General features: G+C 47.1%; 1 protein-coding gene across 11 annotated transcripts in view; it reads right to left on the bottom strand.

Annotated features, from left to right (window-relative positions):
- Positions 1-18,116, bottom strand: part of SLC35F5 (solute carrier family 35 member F5) — a 52,541-nt gene extending 34,425 nt beyond the window's left edge. For 2 of the 11 annotated variants that reach the window (XM_075933256.2, XM_075933267.2), the window contains exons 1-7: positions 17,908-18,032; positions 15,034-15,082; positions 14,307-14,448; positions 12,112-12,185; positions 7,781-7,863; positions 6,906-7,053; positions 1,814-1,955 (exon numbers count right to left, since the gene is read on the bottom strand). In XM_075933256.2, coding sequence (XP_075789371.1) covers positions 1,814-1,955; positions 6,906-6,997 — 234 coding nt within the window. In that variant the 5' untranslated portion in view covers positions 6,998-7,053; positions 7,781-7,863; positions 12,112-12,185; ... (1 more) ...; positions 15,034-15,082; positions 17,908-18,032. Of the gene's footprint in view, positions 1-1,813; positions 1,956-6,905; positions 7,054-7,780; positions 7,864-12,111; positions 12,186-14,306; positions 14,449-14,857; positions 15,083-17,880 lie in introns of all 11 variants that reach the window. The other 9 variants (XM_075933262.2, XM_075933259.2, XM_075933260.2 and 6 more) reach the window with 9 other exon arrangements.
- Positions 18,117-18,185: the final 69 nt, after the last annotated feature.

The following is an 18,185-nucleotide window of genomic DNA, read 5'->3' as shown; positions in this document are numbered from 1 at the left end:
CCTGGCAGTGTTAAGAGCTGCAATTAAGCAACAGTAAACTTTAGCTATTTATATTAGTGTTTAGTCTATTAACAGCAATATTGCTGATTTTTCAGTATGGGAACCCAGAGGGTCATAGCAGTTTTCTCTAAAGGTTATTTGCAGTAGTTTCCTAAGACATGAAATGTAAAGCTAAAATGACAGATTCATCAGACAGACTAATTTTTAAAGATATAACTAGATTACCTACTCCCTGTGACAATACTTTATTTATCAATTTAAAAATGCTAAGTCAGTCAGTTTTTCATTCCCTAACTAAAAATAAATATATCTATTGGTTCGAGATTCTGATAATTTCTAAATGAAATTCCCCCACTGTTAAAACAATAACTCTTACATTATGCTAACTCATAACTCTCAGTTCACATAGATTGCAATACAGGCAGTCCCTGGGTTACATGGATCCGACTTACATCGGATCCCTACTTACAAACGGGGTGAGGCAACCCCGCACTAGCTGCTTCCCCGCAGCAGACCAGAGAGACGCGAAGCTAGCGCCCCCCTCCCCCCCCAGCAGACCAGGGAGACACGGAGCGGCTTTTCTCAGCAGACACCTCAGCTTGAGAATAAAGGACTGAGGGAAGTGAGGTATGGGAGAATATAACTGAGCTCTGGAAAAATGTTTGGCTAGAGTTTCCCCTACAATATGTACCAGTTCCGACTTACCGTATTTTCCGGCGTATAGGGCGACTGGGCGTATAAGACGACCCCCTATCTTTTTAATTAAAAGATAGGGTTTCATCTTATACCCCAGCGCCCCCCGCCTCCTTTGCTCCCGGTGTCCCTGGTCTGCTGGAGATGGTCCCCAGCAGACCAGAGGCACCGGGAGCAAAGCCGCCAGGAGCGCCTGGGCTGCCCCCCCGCCGGAGCCCCTCCGCGGCTTTGAAAGCCTCGGGGGAAGCCGGCGGGGGGGCATCCCAGGCGCGCATGGGCTGCCCCCCCGCCGGAGCCCCTCCGCGGCTTTGAAAGCCTCGGGGGAAGCCGGCGGCGGGGCATCCCAGGCGCGCATGGGCTGCCCCCCCGCCGGAGCCCCTCCGCGGCTTTGAAAGCCTCGGGGGAAGCCGGCGGCGGGGCATCCCAGGCGCGCATGGGCTGCCCCCCCGCCGGAGCCCCTCCGCGGCTTTGAAAGCCTCGGGGGAAGCCGGCGGCGGGGCATCCCAGGCGCGCATGGGCTGCCCCCCCGCCGGAGCCCCTCCGCGGCTTTGAAAGCCTCGGGGGAAGCCGGCGGCGGGGCATCCCAGGCGCGCATGGGCTGCCCCCCCGCCGGAGCCCCTCCGCGGCTTTGAAAGCCTCGGGGGAAGCCGGCGGCGGGGCATCCCAGGCGCGCATGGGCTGCCCCCCCGCCGGAGCCCCTCCGCGGCTTTGAAAGCCTCGGGGGAAGCCGGCGGGGGGGCAGCCCATGCGCGCCTGGGATGCCCCGCCGCCGGCTTCCCCCGAGGCTTTCAAAGCCACGGAGGGGCTCCGGCGGCGGGGCATCCGGCGTACAAGACGACCCCCGATTTTTGGGGGATGTTTTTTAACTTCAGAGGTCGTCTTGTACGCCGGAATATACGGTACATACAAATTCAACTTAAGAACAAACCTACGGTCCCTATCTTGTACGTAACCCGGGGACTGCCTGTACTGTTTAGCTATCTGAAGACTGATTTTTTTCACCCTTTAAGATTAAAAATATGTCAAATAAAACCTGTGTAAATATGATCAGTGCTTCAAAAACATCTGTGTAATATTATCCTCTCCCCCATTAAAAAAATAAGCATGAAACAATGCTTACTGAAGTGAGTTCTGAGGAGGCAACCCATATCACATCAACGAGTAGAAGAATGACAATTCCGAGAGCCATTCGCTTACGCTGAGTGGAGGAACTGCTTTGGGAGTTCATTCGATTCATGATAAAAACCCACACCATTTGTAACCTATTGAACATCAACACAGAACAAAATAGAGCTTGTTGACAGTGATTATAAAATTTATATATATATAAAGGAAAGTAAGAAATATATATATGAAGGAAAGTAAGAAAAAAAGTCATCAGTAGCATTTAACAGACGTTAAGCCTGTGTAGTGTATTACAGAGAGACCTAGGTTATAGTGAATGTTCTGAAGCAGGGACTTGACAGATCTCCAACATCCAAGGTTAGCATCCTAACAACCAAGCTATACAGGTGTAAGGGCTAGGCAAAATACGGCCCAGGGCCCGCAGACCACCCACACAGGACCCACGGGCAGGCAGCTGCCGCAGTTTAAGTGCAGTCCCTATGTTTCTCTGCTCTGCAAGAAGGGGGGAAGCTTCATGTGATCTCCGCACCCACCAGCCCAATCCTCGGCTCCTATTTGCCAGAAACAACCAGCCAATAAAGACTGACCTCCAGCCAATAGGAGCTGAGAGACTGGCCTGGGAGACGAGGGCAGCACAAGCCTCTTCACCTACCGGAGTTGAGAGCCACATGGAGGGTGCAGTCTGCATTTGCAAGTGGTCTGAGGCTGTAGCAGGCAGGTAGCCCAGCCTGCCTTGGGGGTGTTGCAGGCCTACTGGCCGAGAGCAGCTTAGGTAAGTGCCTCCCAGCCAGAGCCTGCCTCTGGCACCCTAGCCCCTCCTGCATCCCAACTCCCTCCCCCAGGTCACCATCCAAGCCCTCTGCACCCCCTGCCCCAGGTCGTAACTCCATCCCAAACCCTGTACCCCCTCCAAAACCCCTTCCTCAGGCCAGAATCCTTTCCTGCACTCAAGCACCCTCCCAGACACTGCACCCTATTCCCTGCCCCAGGTCACAACCCCCTCCTTCACCCAAACACCCGCTCAGACCCCACACCACCTCCTGAACCCTAGCTCCTTACCCCATGAGCCCTTCTGCACACAACTTCCATACTAGAAGTCCTCTCCACAGAAAAGTGTGCCCCCCCCCCCCGACTACTTAACAAAATCTTGGAGTGGTCCCCCACCCCTGATGTAAGAAGAGCCCTACCACCTCCACAGTTTTTGAATCTAGACCCTTTGTTTTTAAATTTCCTTTGCTTTTCAAGTGACAAAAAGTTGAAAATGCCCCAAATCTAAACTAAATGTTTCAACTGACCCAAAATGTCCCCCCCCCCCCCCCCAACTTTTCAATTCAGCAAAAATTCCAGTTTGGATTGATCTGAAATGACTCCCCTCCATCACCCTCTCAGAACACAAATATAAGCCTAATCAACCTAGCTTTGTGGGCTCCCCTGTGTGTGGGACCCTGAGCAATTACCCTGCTAGTAACCCCTTAATATCTACTGTAGCTTTTAGATGTAGAAAAACAGGTGTGGCACAGCTTGGCCATGGAGTTTGATAGCATCTTCGGAGGGACCTCAAAGAAACAAGTTAAGGGCCTCTGAGTTAACACACATAGGACCTTTGGAAGTTTAAAAAATCCCTACTGAAGTTGGTATTAGAAAGCTCCACTTTATCAAGACTTAAGGATAAGGAAGACATGAGCAAATTACTTGAATATCAAAAGAGTAGAAAGCCCTGGGCCCAAGTGAATCTAATGATGGTAACTAGCGGTGGGAACTTTTTTGAGTTGGGGGCCACTGGCCCACAGAAAAATTAGTTGGGGGCCATACATAAATGAGAAGCAAAAATACCTCAAGGATGTGGCCCCCAACTCATAAGCAAAGAGAAACACTCACTTAACTCATGTAACTTGGAACACCAAGGTTCCCCTTGCATTCCAACCTCAAGACACCAATGCACCACATGACGTAGGGACACCAAGGCTTGGGGCTTCTCCTTATGGCCAGATACTTTTGGGGGTGTGGGGCTAGTAGATTTGGTGGGGCCACTCTAGGCCCTGTAGTGGGGTAAAAAATGAGCAGTTCAATGTGTGGGTGGGAGCTGCTCGTGGGTGGAGGTGCAGGATCCAGGTGAGTGGTAGGGTGCAGGAGCAGGTTGGGTGGGGGTCAGCATGGGAGGGTGGCTGCAGCAACAGGCTGGTTGGGCAGAGTCCGGATACAAGGGATGGTGGGAGAGAGGGCTGGGGTGGGAAGCAGTCTGTACAGGAGTGGGTGCCTACCTGGCACAGGTCTAGGGGAGGCCACAGGTGGATCTGCGCCCTGCACTGACTTGCAGGCTCCACTCCTTACTTCCATTGGCTGAGATTTCCAGCCAATGAGAGTGATGTAGGTGGAACTTGCAAGGCAGTACAGGGAACAGAACTTCTTTGCATTGCCATTCCAGTGCAGAGCCGCCTCCTCCTTCCACCAAGCACGATGGGTGAATATAAGAACATAAGAACAGCCATACTGGGTCAGATCAAGGGGCTATCTAACCCAGTATTCTGTCCGCTGACAATGGCCAATACCAGATCTCCCAGAAGGAGGGATCACAACAGGTAATCCCCAAGTGATCCCTCCCCTGTAACTCACTTCCAGAGAAACAGAGGCTAGAGACACCATTCCTACCCATCCTGGCTAATAGTCATTGATGAACCTAACCTCCATGAATCAATGTAGCTCTTTTTTGAACCCTGTTAAAGTTCTAGCCTTCACCACATCCTCTGGTAAGGAGTTCCACAGGTTGACTGTGCACTGAGATAAGAAAAATTTCCTTTTGTTTGTTTTAAACCCTCTACCTATTAATTTATTGGGTGACTCCTAGTTCTTATATTGTGGGAATAGGTAAATAAATTTTTCTTATTCACTTTTTCCACATCAGTCATAATTTTATAGACTTCTATCATATCCCCCCCTTTCTCTCTTTTCTAAGCTGAAAAGTCCAAGTCTTTTTAATCTCTCTTCTTATGGGACCCGTTCCAAACCTCTAATAATTTCTGTTGCCCTTTTCTGAACCTTTTCCAATGACAATATATCTTTTTTGAGATGAGAAGACTACATCTGTATGCAGTATTCAAGATGTGGGCATATAATGGTTTTATATAGAGGCAATAAGACATTTTCTGTCTTATTCTCTGTCCTTTTTTTAATGGCTCCTAACATTCTATTTGCTTTTTTTTTTACTGCTGCTGCACACTGAGTGGATGTCTTCAGAGAACTATCCACAATTACTCCAAGATCTCTCTCTTAAGTAGTTGTAGCCAAATTAGTCCCCATCATATTGTATATATAGTTGGGATTATTTTTTTCTAATGTGCATTACTTTATATTTATCAACAGTGAATTTCATTTGCCATTTTCATCTCCCAATCACTTAGCTTGGTGAGATCTTTGTGAAGATCTTCACTGTTTGCTTTGGTCTTAACTAGCTTGAGCAGTTTGGTATCATCTGCAAATTTTGCCACTTCACTGTTAACCCCTTTCTCTAGATCATTTACAAATAAATTGAACAAGATTGGTCCCAGGACAGATCCTTAAGGGACCCCACTAGTTACCTTTCTCAACTCTGAAAACTTACCATTATTCCTATCCTTTGTTTCCTGTTTTTTAACCAGTTATCAATCCATGAAAGGACCTTCTCTCTTATCCCATGGCAACTTACATTACTTAAGAGCCTTTGGTGAGGGACCTCGGGCCATAGATTCCCTACCACTGCCTTAAAATCTACTCATGGCCCCCCATGTGAATGGGGGAAAGGCAGTGTATTTCCAGGGCAGTTCAATGGTTGGAAAAGCATGCCAGTGTTTGTGATGGAAGCAGACCGGAATAGTTGATGGAAGAATGGACTTGACATAAGAAAGAAAATGTGGGTAAGCAGGTAGGGATCCTCTTTCTAAGGACCCAATATGGGCCAGAAATCTTTATTTCATGTGGTGGTGAAGGATAAAACAATTGAGGAATTTGAAGAGGTGAAGGCATGTCAATCATCTTACCTAATCCTCTAAGAGCCTCGCCCCTTTCACAATGCATAGGCCAAACATGACAGAAAAATTTGTAAGCGGAAAAATTTGTGCATGGAAAAATGTAAGGAAGCTACAGGGAAGGAATTTTTTCCTATCACCCCCTGTGATAGATGGGAGGAGTGCTGTCCTTTTCCAAACATCCAGTAACTCCAGGGTTAAACCCAGGTAACCAGAAAGTGTTGGCAATGAGCCTAGAGAACCAATGGGAACAAACCATTGAGATTTGTACTGAAAGGAAATCTGCCTGCTGCAGTTTTTTGGGGGGGAATTCAAATCAGGAACTCGGTGGAGGGGGAGAAAATGAATTAAACCAGGCAAGAATACCATATCTAAAAATGGACTGAACATTGGAAGTACAGATATGTGAGTACATAGGCACAATCAGATTGTGTTTTGTTGTCTGGTTAAACTCCTCTGTACTGTGTTCATGTGCCATACCCTTCCCTCTGCCATACACTGGAATTAAACCTGAATCCCAGGGAAGCAATTCAATTGCATCATAACACCTAGCAACCAAGTATATCTCTTTGTTTTTTTAGTAAAATCACTCTTTTTTAAGACTATGATCTGATTCTTGTGTCCTAGAAGGTAACAGGAGGTCTGCATATGAATGCCTAAGACTGAGAAGTCAGTTATCGGAGATTACAATTTTTTTTGTGTATTTCAATCTCTTTTATGGTAAAAGACCTTGGGATGCCCCACAGGAAGATGTTCCCAGGTGATTCTCCCTGGGTTCAAAAAGAAAGGTTTTTTTCCCCACTTGGGGAAAACATACCACCCACCGTCAGGAAATCTGTGACCTTGGGATGTTTTTAAGCAGAAGCCTATAGAGGCAAGGTATTTAATGGCTCTTGTGGGCTCCCACTTCTGCATTCAAAGTGCCAGAGTGGGCAACAGCCTTGACACATCCAGACTGTGGAAGAGGAAAAAAAAAGACTCTCAAGCTTCCAGCACAACCGACTACTGTGGCCTAAGGATCCAACGTGGCTGATTTGCTAGGATTAGGAAAAAATAGTAAAGCCATCAAATGGGAGAGCAACTGACCCTCGGCATCCACACCGCTTAGTCATATCCCAGATCCCCCTCCTGCTCCAAAGCATACAGCTGGTACAGATTATCTGATCGTCTCTTGACATCCTGCCCTATTCTTCTGCATCAGGCCCCACCCCAGTTCTCCTGAAGCTAGAATCTGCTGGAGAGAACAAAAGAGGGTACGATTTCCCCGTTAAGTTACTCTAATATTTCAGAGATCAGAAATTCTCTCAGTTTATAAATTTATGGATACATTTTAACACATATAGCTTTTTTACTCATTGTTAGTCATTTTAAGTGACACCAACCCAAAAAACACTTATATCTGAAGGATATGTCAATACTTAAATATCAGCCAGGATCAGCATAACACCATGTAATTAGAGAAAGCACATTTATCTTTTCAATTTTCTTGTGCATTTGACTGCAATGTATGTAAGTAAGCATCTAAAATTCCCTTACATGGCTAATTTTTTGTTTTCTGTGTTTCACACTGCATCAAAAAAAAAAACTCAATATGAAAATGTGATTGTGAAATCTCAGTTTGTACTCAAGACAGGTGCAGCACTGACTAGACTGAACACTGACAGTATTCTGAGTATCTGTTCTGAGCTACTTATCTAAATCTCTGATCTCAGACAATTTATAGCACTATGTATTACAATATTATTGAAGTTTGCAAAATTTAAGATAGAATGCAAAAGGTGTGAAGAGAAACTAAGGATCATGGGTATCTTAATCTATTGTATTTCAATTTTTCATTTTATGCAAAAGATCTTAATCATGAATATTTCTCCAAATAAAATATTTTGTTTCTCCACGTTCAGAACATGCTGCGATAAAAAATAATGCTGAGAAAATAATTGCCAATATTACATTTTACATACCTGCACAGAAATTTTTAAAAACAATATAAATGCTTGTACTTTAATAGACTTCAAGCTACCATTGTCAAGATGAAGGCTCTCTCCTAAAATGGAAAAATAAAATGTGAAAAATTGTGAAACATATGTTCCTTCAATAAGTAATTTTCTAAACATAAAACAATTGTACTGAAGTATCAAAACTTCAAAGCATTTGTTACAGATACAAATATGAATACTGACAATTCAGTCTGTAATACTAGTAAGACAGAGCATAAAAGTGAAAGAACAGTGTCAGGTGCGGGGGCACAACTCTTAAATCCCTTTTAATGATCCACAAATGGAAAAAGTTTTCTCAAGACGTTTAATTACACTTGCTCCTTCCACTGGGGTTGATCTTATGGATCTTAAATTTGTGCAGAGACTGTATTGCTATCAGTATCTTGCACAGGCTTGAACATATTGTTTGGTCTTAATAGCAAGCAACATTGTAATGTTATAACAGAAGGACATGTAACTGCGTGAATAAAGACGACTGCCTTAATTCTTAAGTATGTCTACATTTTAAAAGTTTATTTTAAGGCTAAACTGTTGCAAAATTTTTCCTCTTAATAGCTCCTTTATGATGAAAGAATCAATCTCTCTCCCTCCCCAAATCACTGATCGGGTTCTCCAAACATTCAACAAAAAGTTGGGGGTGGGGAGAGAGGCTTTTCACATCATAGACTCTAGGATAACAGGAATTGCTGCACTCGATCAATCCTCTCTCAGACAACAGCTGGACATCAGGACAAGGTGGGGGCCCAGCTATGGACTCACGGAAAGGGCAAGGCCTCAGGCAGCCAGCCTTCAAGACCACCCAGAGCGTGCTGTGTCCCCTTTTCCCAGCCAGCCCTGGAAGCGCCAGCAGCAATTTAAAGAGCCTGGGGCTCTGGCCACCACTGCAATAGCAGCAGCCAGGAGCCCCGAGCCCTTTTGGGTCCTAGCACAGTTGCCCCCTACTCCCATCAGAGGGCCTGACTAGATGCTTCAGAAGGTGAAGTATCCTGTAATTGAGTATGAGTGAACAGTCCATAGAGAACATTTCATGTTAATGTCACACATCTTATACTTTAACATATAAAGGACTGATCCTCTCTCGATTTTTTTTATCTTGCCTAATGCTCTCTTGTTCCATATAATATAAGTGCTGTATTAATATGCCCTATATGCGATCTATTTGTCAAAAACTTTTCCTGAATCTTTTTTCTTGTCTATACTGTTGAAGACATACTTGCTGGCAGGTATTTTGAAATAAATTACAAAAATAACTGAAACTGCCGGGACTGCATTGTGTGATTTTGACCAATAATATATGAAAAATTTTAAAACACGGTGCATTTTTTTAAAACAAAAGGAAAAACTATGTAGCACTTTAAAGACTAACAAGATGCTTTAATAGGTGATGAACTTTCGTGGGCCAGACCCAGTTCCTCAGAACATATTCTGGAAGAGCACTGGCATGACCGTATATACCAAAGGAATACAATGAAAAAAGCAAACACATTATTAAACTGACAAATTAGATTTAGTACAGAAGGTGGGGTAAGGAAGGGGAGAGGGGATTTATGAGTCAATGAATGGCTAATCAGGGGTGATAAGTAGGAAGCTATCTTTGTAATGGTTAAGGTAAGTAGCATCTTTGTTGAGGCCCATTTGTAAAGTGTCAAATTTAAGCATGAATGAAAGTTCTGAAGTTTCCATCTGTAATCTGGTGTTAAAGTCTCTTTGAAGTAAGATGCATATAGTAAGGTCATTAAGACTATGTCCAGGTAGGTTGAAATGAAAAGCAACTGGTTTTTCCTTGTGAAGATGTCTGATTTGTGGGCATTAATTCTTTGGCGAAGTGTCTGAGAAGTCTGTCCAATATACATAGCAGAAGGACACTGTTGGCACATGATGGCATAAATTATATTTCTGGATGAACAGGAACGTGTGTTCTTGATCCTGTAACTGACATGGTTATAATAATGTGTTCATTTTTTTCATTGTATTCCTTTGGTATATATGGTCATGCCAATTCTCTTCCAGAATATGATCTGAGGAAGTGGGTCTGGCTCGGGAAAGCTCATCACCTATTAAACCATCTTGTTAGTCTTTAAAGTGCTACATAGTTTTTCCTTTTGTTTTAGCAAAAATCAGACTAACATAGCTACCTCTCTATTACTATTCAAGTGCATTTTTTGGAACACAATTCTTCCAGGAGTAAGACATGCAACATATGCTGAATGTCTCTAAGTCGTCAGGCTCAGAGGCACTTGCAGTATACTGTGAAAATTAAAAGCTTACCATTTGTTTACTCATTCTGGAGGTCAGAAAGTCCAGATCCACTGTAGACTGTTACCCACAGTGACCTAGCTGGTGCACTATAACTGCTAATCAATTTATATACACTGTGCAACCCTGTGACAGACAGAGACTAGCACTTCAGAAAGCAATACCTTTTAAAAAATATTGTATATATATACACACACACACACATACGGGAACTATCTTGACCTATGCTGGTGGTATCAAACATCCTGCCCACCTAAAGTATTTTTCCAGTGCAAAACAGAGTCAGACTCAGTACCACATGACTTGACGTACAACTTCTAGCTTCAGTGTAGATGTAGCCTGAGAGGTAATTCCCAGTTCGGGCAGATGTTAAAGCCCCAGTTCTCCTTGACTTAGCATGCTAAAAATAACAGTGAGGCCATAAAGGCAGAGGTGGCTTTTCTGGCTAGCCAACCAAGTGCATAATAAAGATCTTGGTTAGGATTTAACTCAAGCAGCTAACCCAAGTCACCACACATGCCACTGCTGCAACACTAATGTAGGAACTAATGTAGGTACGTCCACCCAAGATTAGAATTCACCTCTCAGCTGCAGTATAGATGAAACCCTCACATATGGCAGTTCCCACATTTCAAATGTATTTAACCAGATAGGATAATGACGCTAGTACTTTAAAGACAAATAATTTAGGTGCCGTTTCATGCTTGCTTAGTTTAAACTCTCAAGAGCGGTGATTGTACAGCAGGGACCTAGTAGAGGGGAAAGACAAATACTGGTCCCAAAATTGCCTCCTTTCATTTCCCTCCACAACCCTCTGAAGTTCAATGGCAACTGTTTATTTTTCTAAGGGTAGATTCAGAGTGGCATAGCTTTAGCTCTTATTTAAGTCCATAGGAGTTATACCCCACGTAACAAAGTGCAGAATTTGGGCTAATAATTTTAGTTATTGCCTAAGGACATTATTGTACCATCTATTACTGTGCAATCCTGCCTTTGGGCTGGATTCCTAAAAGGTGCTGAGCACTTAAAAATCCATTCAATGCCTAGTATTGTCAGTGAGAAATCCACTGAGGATTGAGGATAATTTAGCATCCTAAATTTGGACATAATGGCTCTTGGCAAGTTGTTCCAATGGCCAACATATATTAGTGCAATCTTTTCACAGAATGCATCTGACATCCCTATTCTGCACCTAATTAGTATGTGCAGGCCCCTGTTGTGAGATGAAGGTGGCAGCATTCAACAGATCCTGTTTTGTTTTTAAACCTGAACGCAATGAAAGGTGGACTTCAAAATCGGGCTGAATGTCCCTCATGTTGGTTGTTTGGGTCAAACCATACTGCTTGTCTAACGTATTCCTAGTCCAGAATCGGGATGTAAAAATCCAAGTTAATCAGTTAACAGGTTAAACCTTATATTTAACTGGTTAAACAATTAAACAGGGGCAGGCAGGGGCTGCTCTGGCTGGGTTCAAGTACCTCTGCCTGGGTTCAAGTATCTCTGCCTGTGGCACACTGGGCCAAGCCTGCCACAGATGGGGGCTGCTCTGGATTGCAGCAGACTCCGCAGGGCTGGAGCAGCCTCCTGCCTTTGGCAGGAGGAGGCTGCTCCAGCCCACCTGTTAGCTGGTTAACCCTTCACATCCTTAGTCCAGAAGGGACCACTATGATCACCTAGTCTGACCTACTGTATAAACAAAGTTTCCTCTAAATAATTCATGGAGCATAGCTTTAGGAAAAACATCCAATCTTAATTTTAAAATGGCCAGTATGGAGAATCCACCATGACTCTTGGTCAGTTGTTCCAATTATGCTCACTGTTAAAAATATATGCCTTAATTCCAGTCTGACTGTCTAGCTTCAACTTCCAGACACTGGATCATATTTTACCTTTTTTGCAACAACAACACACAAAATAGAATTCCTTTACAGGTCATTTTCACAGCGGCACTTAAATATGCTTCAGAATCACCTTTGTTAATTACTTTTCACTTTTAACAGAAGCTGACCGTACTCTAGATACAAAATAGTTTTCCTTACCATTTAGACCATAATAGGGCTGAGATTTTCATCTTGTGGAACCATTCTTTTTATGCCAGCTACCTGCAGACCTTCTGCAGAAAGCCAAAAGGAATGAAAACTTAAAAACACTCCTTTCCAATACCTTGTGAAAAGTGCAAATGCCAGGTCAATGGTGTCTTCCTTCCCTTTCCCCCATATTCAATTTTTAGACAGAGATACTCCACATAAACAGATGATATTCCCAAACATTAATGCCCTTATTGTATGCAATATTGTTGTAGCTGCATCAATCCTAGGGTATTAGAGAGACCCGATGGGTGAAGTATCTTTTATTGGAACTTTTTTTTGTTGGTGAAAGAAACCTTTGAGCAAAATTTGGTCCAATGAAAGATATTACACCACATACCCTGGACATTTAAAATGGTCTTAAAAGTATATTCACTTGAATCTGTGAGCTAGGATGGCGTTATGCCAATTCACAAATGGTAGAACACTCTTTTTACTAAGACACTTAATTTCTGCTTAGTTGGGGGCCACATATGAGAGGAGTTTTTTCTCCTTTTCACTTGGGGATAAGCTCACAGAGATTTGTTGTTTTTTTGTTTGTTGTGTTGTGTTGCTTCTCATTTGTGTGTGGCCCAACTGACTTTCGGTGGGTCAGTGGCCCCCGTCCCAAAACAGGTTCCCCACCCCTGCTCTAGAAAGTATCACCATTATCAATTTAGGATACAGTTTAGTAGTGAAGATAGAACAATGTGAGATCTATGGGACTATAAAATAATGAAATAGCTTGTTGATCATAAGGGAAACCTCCTTTTGAACACAAGTTGTTAAATGAATGCATATACTACAGGCATTCTATGTAAAAGCTAGTCCATGACAAAGGCACTTAAACAGCAACTCATTCACAACCGTTTTTTTTTTCCACCCCACAATCTGGACCAACATGAAGCAAATAAATATGTTACCTACTACTTGGATCACTGCCTGTTCACATAAGAGAAAATGCCAAAAAAAGACTAAAAATAATTTGACTGCAAATAGATTCTTACTTCACTCACAGTATGTGGGTCACATGGTAGAATGAAGACAAAAATTATGTTTTAGGTACAATCAGACAATGAATAGAAGTAGACTGACTAATCATTTTACCTCCATCCTTCCAATTCTAGAAATATTTATTAGATAGCTAGAACAGATGTATAAAAAAATATGAGGGTACCAAGCTCAGTGTAGCTATAGAGAAATAATCAATTGCACTGACTAGCACTTGTATATCAAGGTTTCATTTGATGGTACAAAGTCAAAAGCATAACAAACCAGTGCATTTTGTGCAAATATTTTTTAAAATATTCAAGTATTCCTTGATTGTCCTATTATTCTAACACCATGCCTACACTGTGGGGTGGGGTGGGGTGGGAGAGTTGGCTTACAGTATGCAACTCCAGCTATGTAAATAACATAGCTGGAGTTGACTTACTTTAAGCAGAGCTTGGCACAGCAGGAGGTCGAGCAGAGAAATGCTCCCATCAACTTTCCTTACTCCTCCAAACAGCGAGGAGTACTGGCCAACGGGGAATGGTTTGCTATGGAGACTGCCCACTGTCCTGCCGGCTCCCACGCAAATCCCTGCTGCTGGCCGTCCACCGGGACTCTTTGGTCCAGCAACATCCATGCTGGGCCACGGATGTTGCTGGACCAGACAGTCCCATTTAGAGAGTTTCAACCTAGATACATATTTTTGTTAGTCTCTAAGGTGCCACAGAACCACTCTTTTTATAAGTTACAGACTAACACAGCCACCACTCTGAAATCCCTAGTCTTTATTAGACATGCTAAATCAAACCCTAGAAGATCAATCACCAGAACTTTGATCCTCAGTAAGTGGAGATGTGGCCTAAAAATTCACTTCAATGACAGCTGATCACCATTCTACAGAGGAATGGGGGAGTTGTTTTCTTCAAAGTAAGATAATTGCAATCTTTAAATCAGATGGGCGGAGCAGTTTCTGAGTGATATTACAATCACTAAAGGCTTATTCCTGCAATCCTCACTCAACAGAAACTCTATACAAAGAGTAGACTCCTCTGCAAAAATTCCCATATGACACAAAGCACAAGAAATCAAACCCAGGTTTCACATGCTTGTATTGCATATTGCCTACAATTCACCACAATAAATATTAATTAAAAATATAAACTCAAAATACTCACAGGAAGCACTCTGTTTTTAATTAATTATTTTATCTCATGAGACACCTGGAGTCCAACAGGCGGCAACACTCACTTGAAAACTGTACCTCCATGACATCCAAATGTTCTGTACACTAATAACAGTAGAGCTGAATCACAGTATCTAAAGAATAAGAAAAATACTTGGAAAAAATCCAAATTCTTATACAAGTGACAGAAATGTACATTTTCAGCTGTATAGTAATTTGCAAGTGCTAAAGGAAATGGTATATTATACATTTAAACAAACTGTCAACTGACAATTACCAGAGTAGCTGACCATGAATGCCAGAACTGAAAGCATTAGGAAAAGAACACACAAAAGTGTCTTGTGGAATCTTCCATCTGAAAGAATTCTAAAACTTTATTGTATTCAGTTGACAAACCCTACAAATATTGAACTTCACCCACCAATGAAGAGTGGACACTTGTGGTAAAATATATACCTGGGAATACTATGTAATTATTTTCTATATGACGTGTAAAGTATAAAATTAATACAGAGGAGTTTTGGTTAGCAAGAATATAATTACCCAGAAGAATTTTCCCCAAGCATCAGGTGTTCTCGCCCACACTTGTGAAGAGTACTAGGAATCTTTAATAACTGCTCAGGACCTCACTTTTAATTCTCATCTTAGCAACGATGTCCCCTGATAACATCCTGGATTGTGCATTTTAATACATACTCATAAGGAAGAATATCACCTACTGAATTATCAGAAGCACATAATCATTCCTTGGAAATCACCTGTCCAATCCTGAAAAATAACAGATCAAAAGATGTTACAACTAATAGTGGGGTAGACAACTACAGAGAAATGAGGACCTCAAGTCCAGTATATTTGCCAGAAGTACCCTTCATCTTTTTAACTGTGGAAGCCCTACATTCTGGAACAGGCACAAAGCTACATTTCTGAAGATTTAGCCAGAGTAGGGCTGGGTTCTGTTGCCTTAATCTGGTCCCTCTCCACCCACTCTCTAGGGACAGGGGCAGCTAAGCAGGATACCCTTCCCCACCACCACACACAACTCCCCACTACAGAGTTGGGAGGCAAAGGAAGACAGAGGACTTTCCCCCAGTTACACACACACACACACTCGGGATGGGTGGAGAAAAGACAGGGCCTCCCCTTACACACACACACTCTCTCTCTCTCTCTCTTCCCCCCCTCCCTGCACAGGGTGGGGTGAGGAAACATCACCTCCTCCTCGCCCACCCGTACCTTCTGGGGATAGAATGGGTAGGGAGAAAGACAAAGCTCCCTGCCTCCATGCACACACACACACTGGGTGGAAGAAGGCAACCCCTGCTTCCCACTCGCACCCCCACTCTGCAGATGGGGGCAAGGACAGCCTCCTCCACGCGCGTACCCCCCTCTGGAGCTAGGGGGATAGGGACAGCCTCCCCCCTGCATGCGCGTGCCCCCCACTAGAGCTATGGGGATAGGGACAGCCTCCCCCCCTCCGTGTGCGTACCCCCCACTAGAGCTAGGGGGATAGGGACAGCCTCCCCCCCGCATGCGTATCCCCCACTGGAGCTAGGGACAGCCTCCTCCCCCGCGCACGCGTATCCCCCTCTGGAGCTAGGGAATAGGGACAGCCTCCCCCCTCCTCACACGTACCCCCCTCTGGAGCTAGGGGATAGGGACAGCCCCCCCGCATGCGTACCCCCCACTGGAGCTAGGGGATAGGGACAGCCCCCCCTCCGCACGCGTACCCCCCTCTGGAGCTAGGGGATAGGGACAGCCCCCCCCCCCCCCCGCATGCGTACACCCCACTGGAGCTAGGGGATAGGGACAGCCCCCCCTCCGCACGCGTACCCCCCTCTGCAGCTAGGGGATAGGGACAGCCTCCCCCCTCCGCACGCGTACCCCCCTCTGCAGCTAGGGGATAGGGACAGCCCCCCCTCCGCACACGTACCCCCCTCTGGAGCTAGGGGATAGGGACAGCCTCCCCCCTCCGCGCGCGTATCCCCCTCTGGAGCTAGGGGATAGGGACAGCCCCCCCTCCACGCGCGTACCCCCCTGTGGAGCTAAGGGGATAGGGACAGCCTCCCCCCTCCGCGCGCGTATCCCCCTCTGGAGCTAGGGGATAGGGACAGCCCCCCCTCCACGCGCGTACCCCCCTGTGGAGCTAAGGGGATAGGGACAGCCTCCCCCCTCCGCGCGCGTACCCCCCTCTGGAGCTAGGGGATAGGGACAGCCCCCCCCTCCGCGCGCGTATCCCCCTCTGGAGCTAGGGGATAGGGACAGCCCCCCCCCCACGCGCGTATCCCCCTCTGGAGCTAGGGGATAGGGACAGCCCCCCCCCCTCTGCGCGCGTACCCCCCTCTGGAGTTAGGGGATAGGGACAGCCCCCCCCTCCGCGCGCGTACCCCCCTCTGGAGTTAGGGGATAGGGACAGCCTCCCCCCTCCGCGCGCGTACCCCCCTCTGGAGTTAGGGGATAGGGACAGCCCCCCCCTCCGCGCGTGTATCCCCCTCTGGAGCTAGGGGATAGGGACAGCCCCCCCTCCACGCGCGTATCCCCCTCTGGAGTTAGGGAATAGGGACAGCCTCCCCCCTCCGCGCGCGTATCCCCCTCTGGAGTTAGGGGATAGGGACAGCCTCCCCCCTCCGCGCGCGTACCCCCCTCTGGAGCTAGGGGATAGGGACAGCCTCCCCCCTCCGCGCGCGTATCCCCCTCTGGAGTTAGGGGATAGGGACAGCCTCCCCCCTCCGCGCGCGTACCCCCCTCTGGAGTTAGGGGATAGGGACAGCCCCCCCCTCCGCGCGCGTATCCCCCTCTGGAGTTAGGGGATAGGGACAGCCTCCCCCCTCCGCGCACGTATCCCCCTCTGGAGTTAGGGGATAGGGACAGCCTCCCCCCTCCGCGCACGTATCCCCCTCTGGAGTTAGGGGATAGGGACAGCCCCCCCCTCCGCGCGCGTACCCCCCTCTGGAGTTAGGGGATAGGGACAGCCCCTCCCCCCCCCGCGCGCGTACCCCCTCCGGAGCTAGGGGATAGGGACAGCCCCTCCCTCCCCCGCGCGCGTACCCCCTCCGGAGCTAGAGGATAGGGACAGCCCCCCCCTCCGCGCGCGTACCCCCCTCTGGAGCTAGGGGATAGGGACAGCCCCCCCCTCCGCGCGCGTACCCCCCTCTGGAGCTAGGGGATAGGGACAGCCCCTCCCCCCCCCCGCGCGCGTACCCCCCTCTGGAGCTAGGGGATAGGGACAGCCCCTCCCCCCCCCGCGCGCGTACCCCCTCCGGAGCTAGAGGATAGGGACAGCCCCCCCCCCGCACGCGTACCCCCCTCTGGAGCTAGGGGATAGGGACAGCCCCCCCCCCTCCGCGCGCGTACCCCCCTCTGGAGCTAGGGGATAGGGACAGCCCCCCGCGCGCGTACCCCCCTCTGGAGCTAGGGGATAGGGACAGCCTCCCCCCTCCGCGCGCGTACCCCCCTCTGGAGCTAGGGGATAGGGACAGCCCCCCCGCGCACCCTCATTCCAGGGGCGAGGACAGCTCCCCCCTCCGCAGCCCAATCCCCGCTCCCGCTCCCCCCGCCTCCGCGCGCACCCCCACTCCGAGAACGGGAGCGCGCACCCCCACTCCGGGGACGGGGGAGGAGACAGGCCTGCAGCGCCAGAAGCAGCTGGGTCTCAGCGTTCGATACCTAGGGTGTGTGGCGCACGCGCACTGCAACGGCGCATGCTCCGTAGGAGCGGCCCTCGCTCTGCTCTGCTCTGCCTTGCCCGGGGCTCGGACGCTGCTTCCGGCCAGGCTGCAGCGAACTGCTGCCCCGCGAGGCTGGGCGGCCGCTAGCGCCGCGCGCGTGAAACGGCTTCGGGGGGGGCGCTGCCAGCCCTCGCGCGGGGGGTGTT

This window comes from Pelodiscus sinensis, chromosome 7 (assembly GCF_052426305.1).
Source record: "Pelodiscus sinensis isolate ZL-2025 chromosome 7, ASM5242630v1, whole genome shotgun sequence".
Lineage (NCBI taxonomy): Eukaryota > Metazoa > Chordata > Testudines > Trionychidae > Pelodiscus > Pelodiscus sinensis.
Note: the sequence above shows the minus strand (reverse complement) of the source record. Positions and strands in the feature narration are given on the sequence as shown.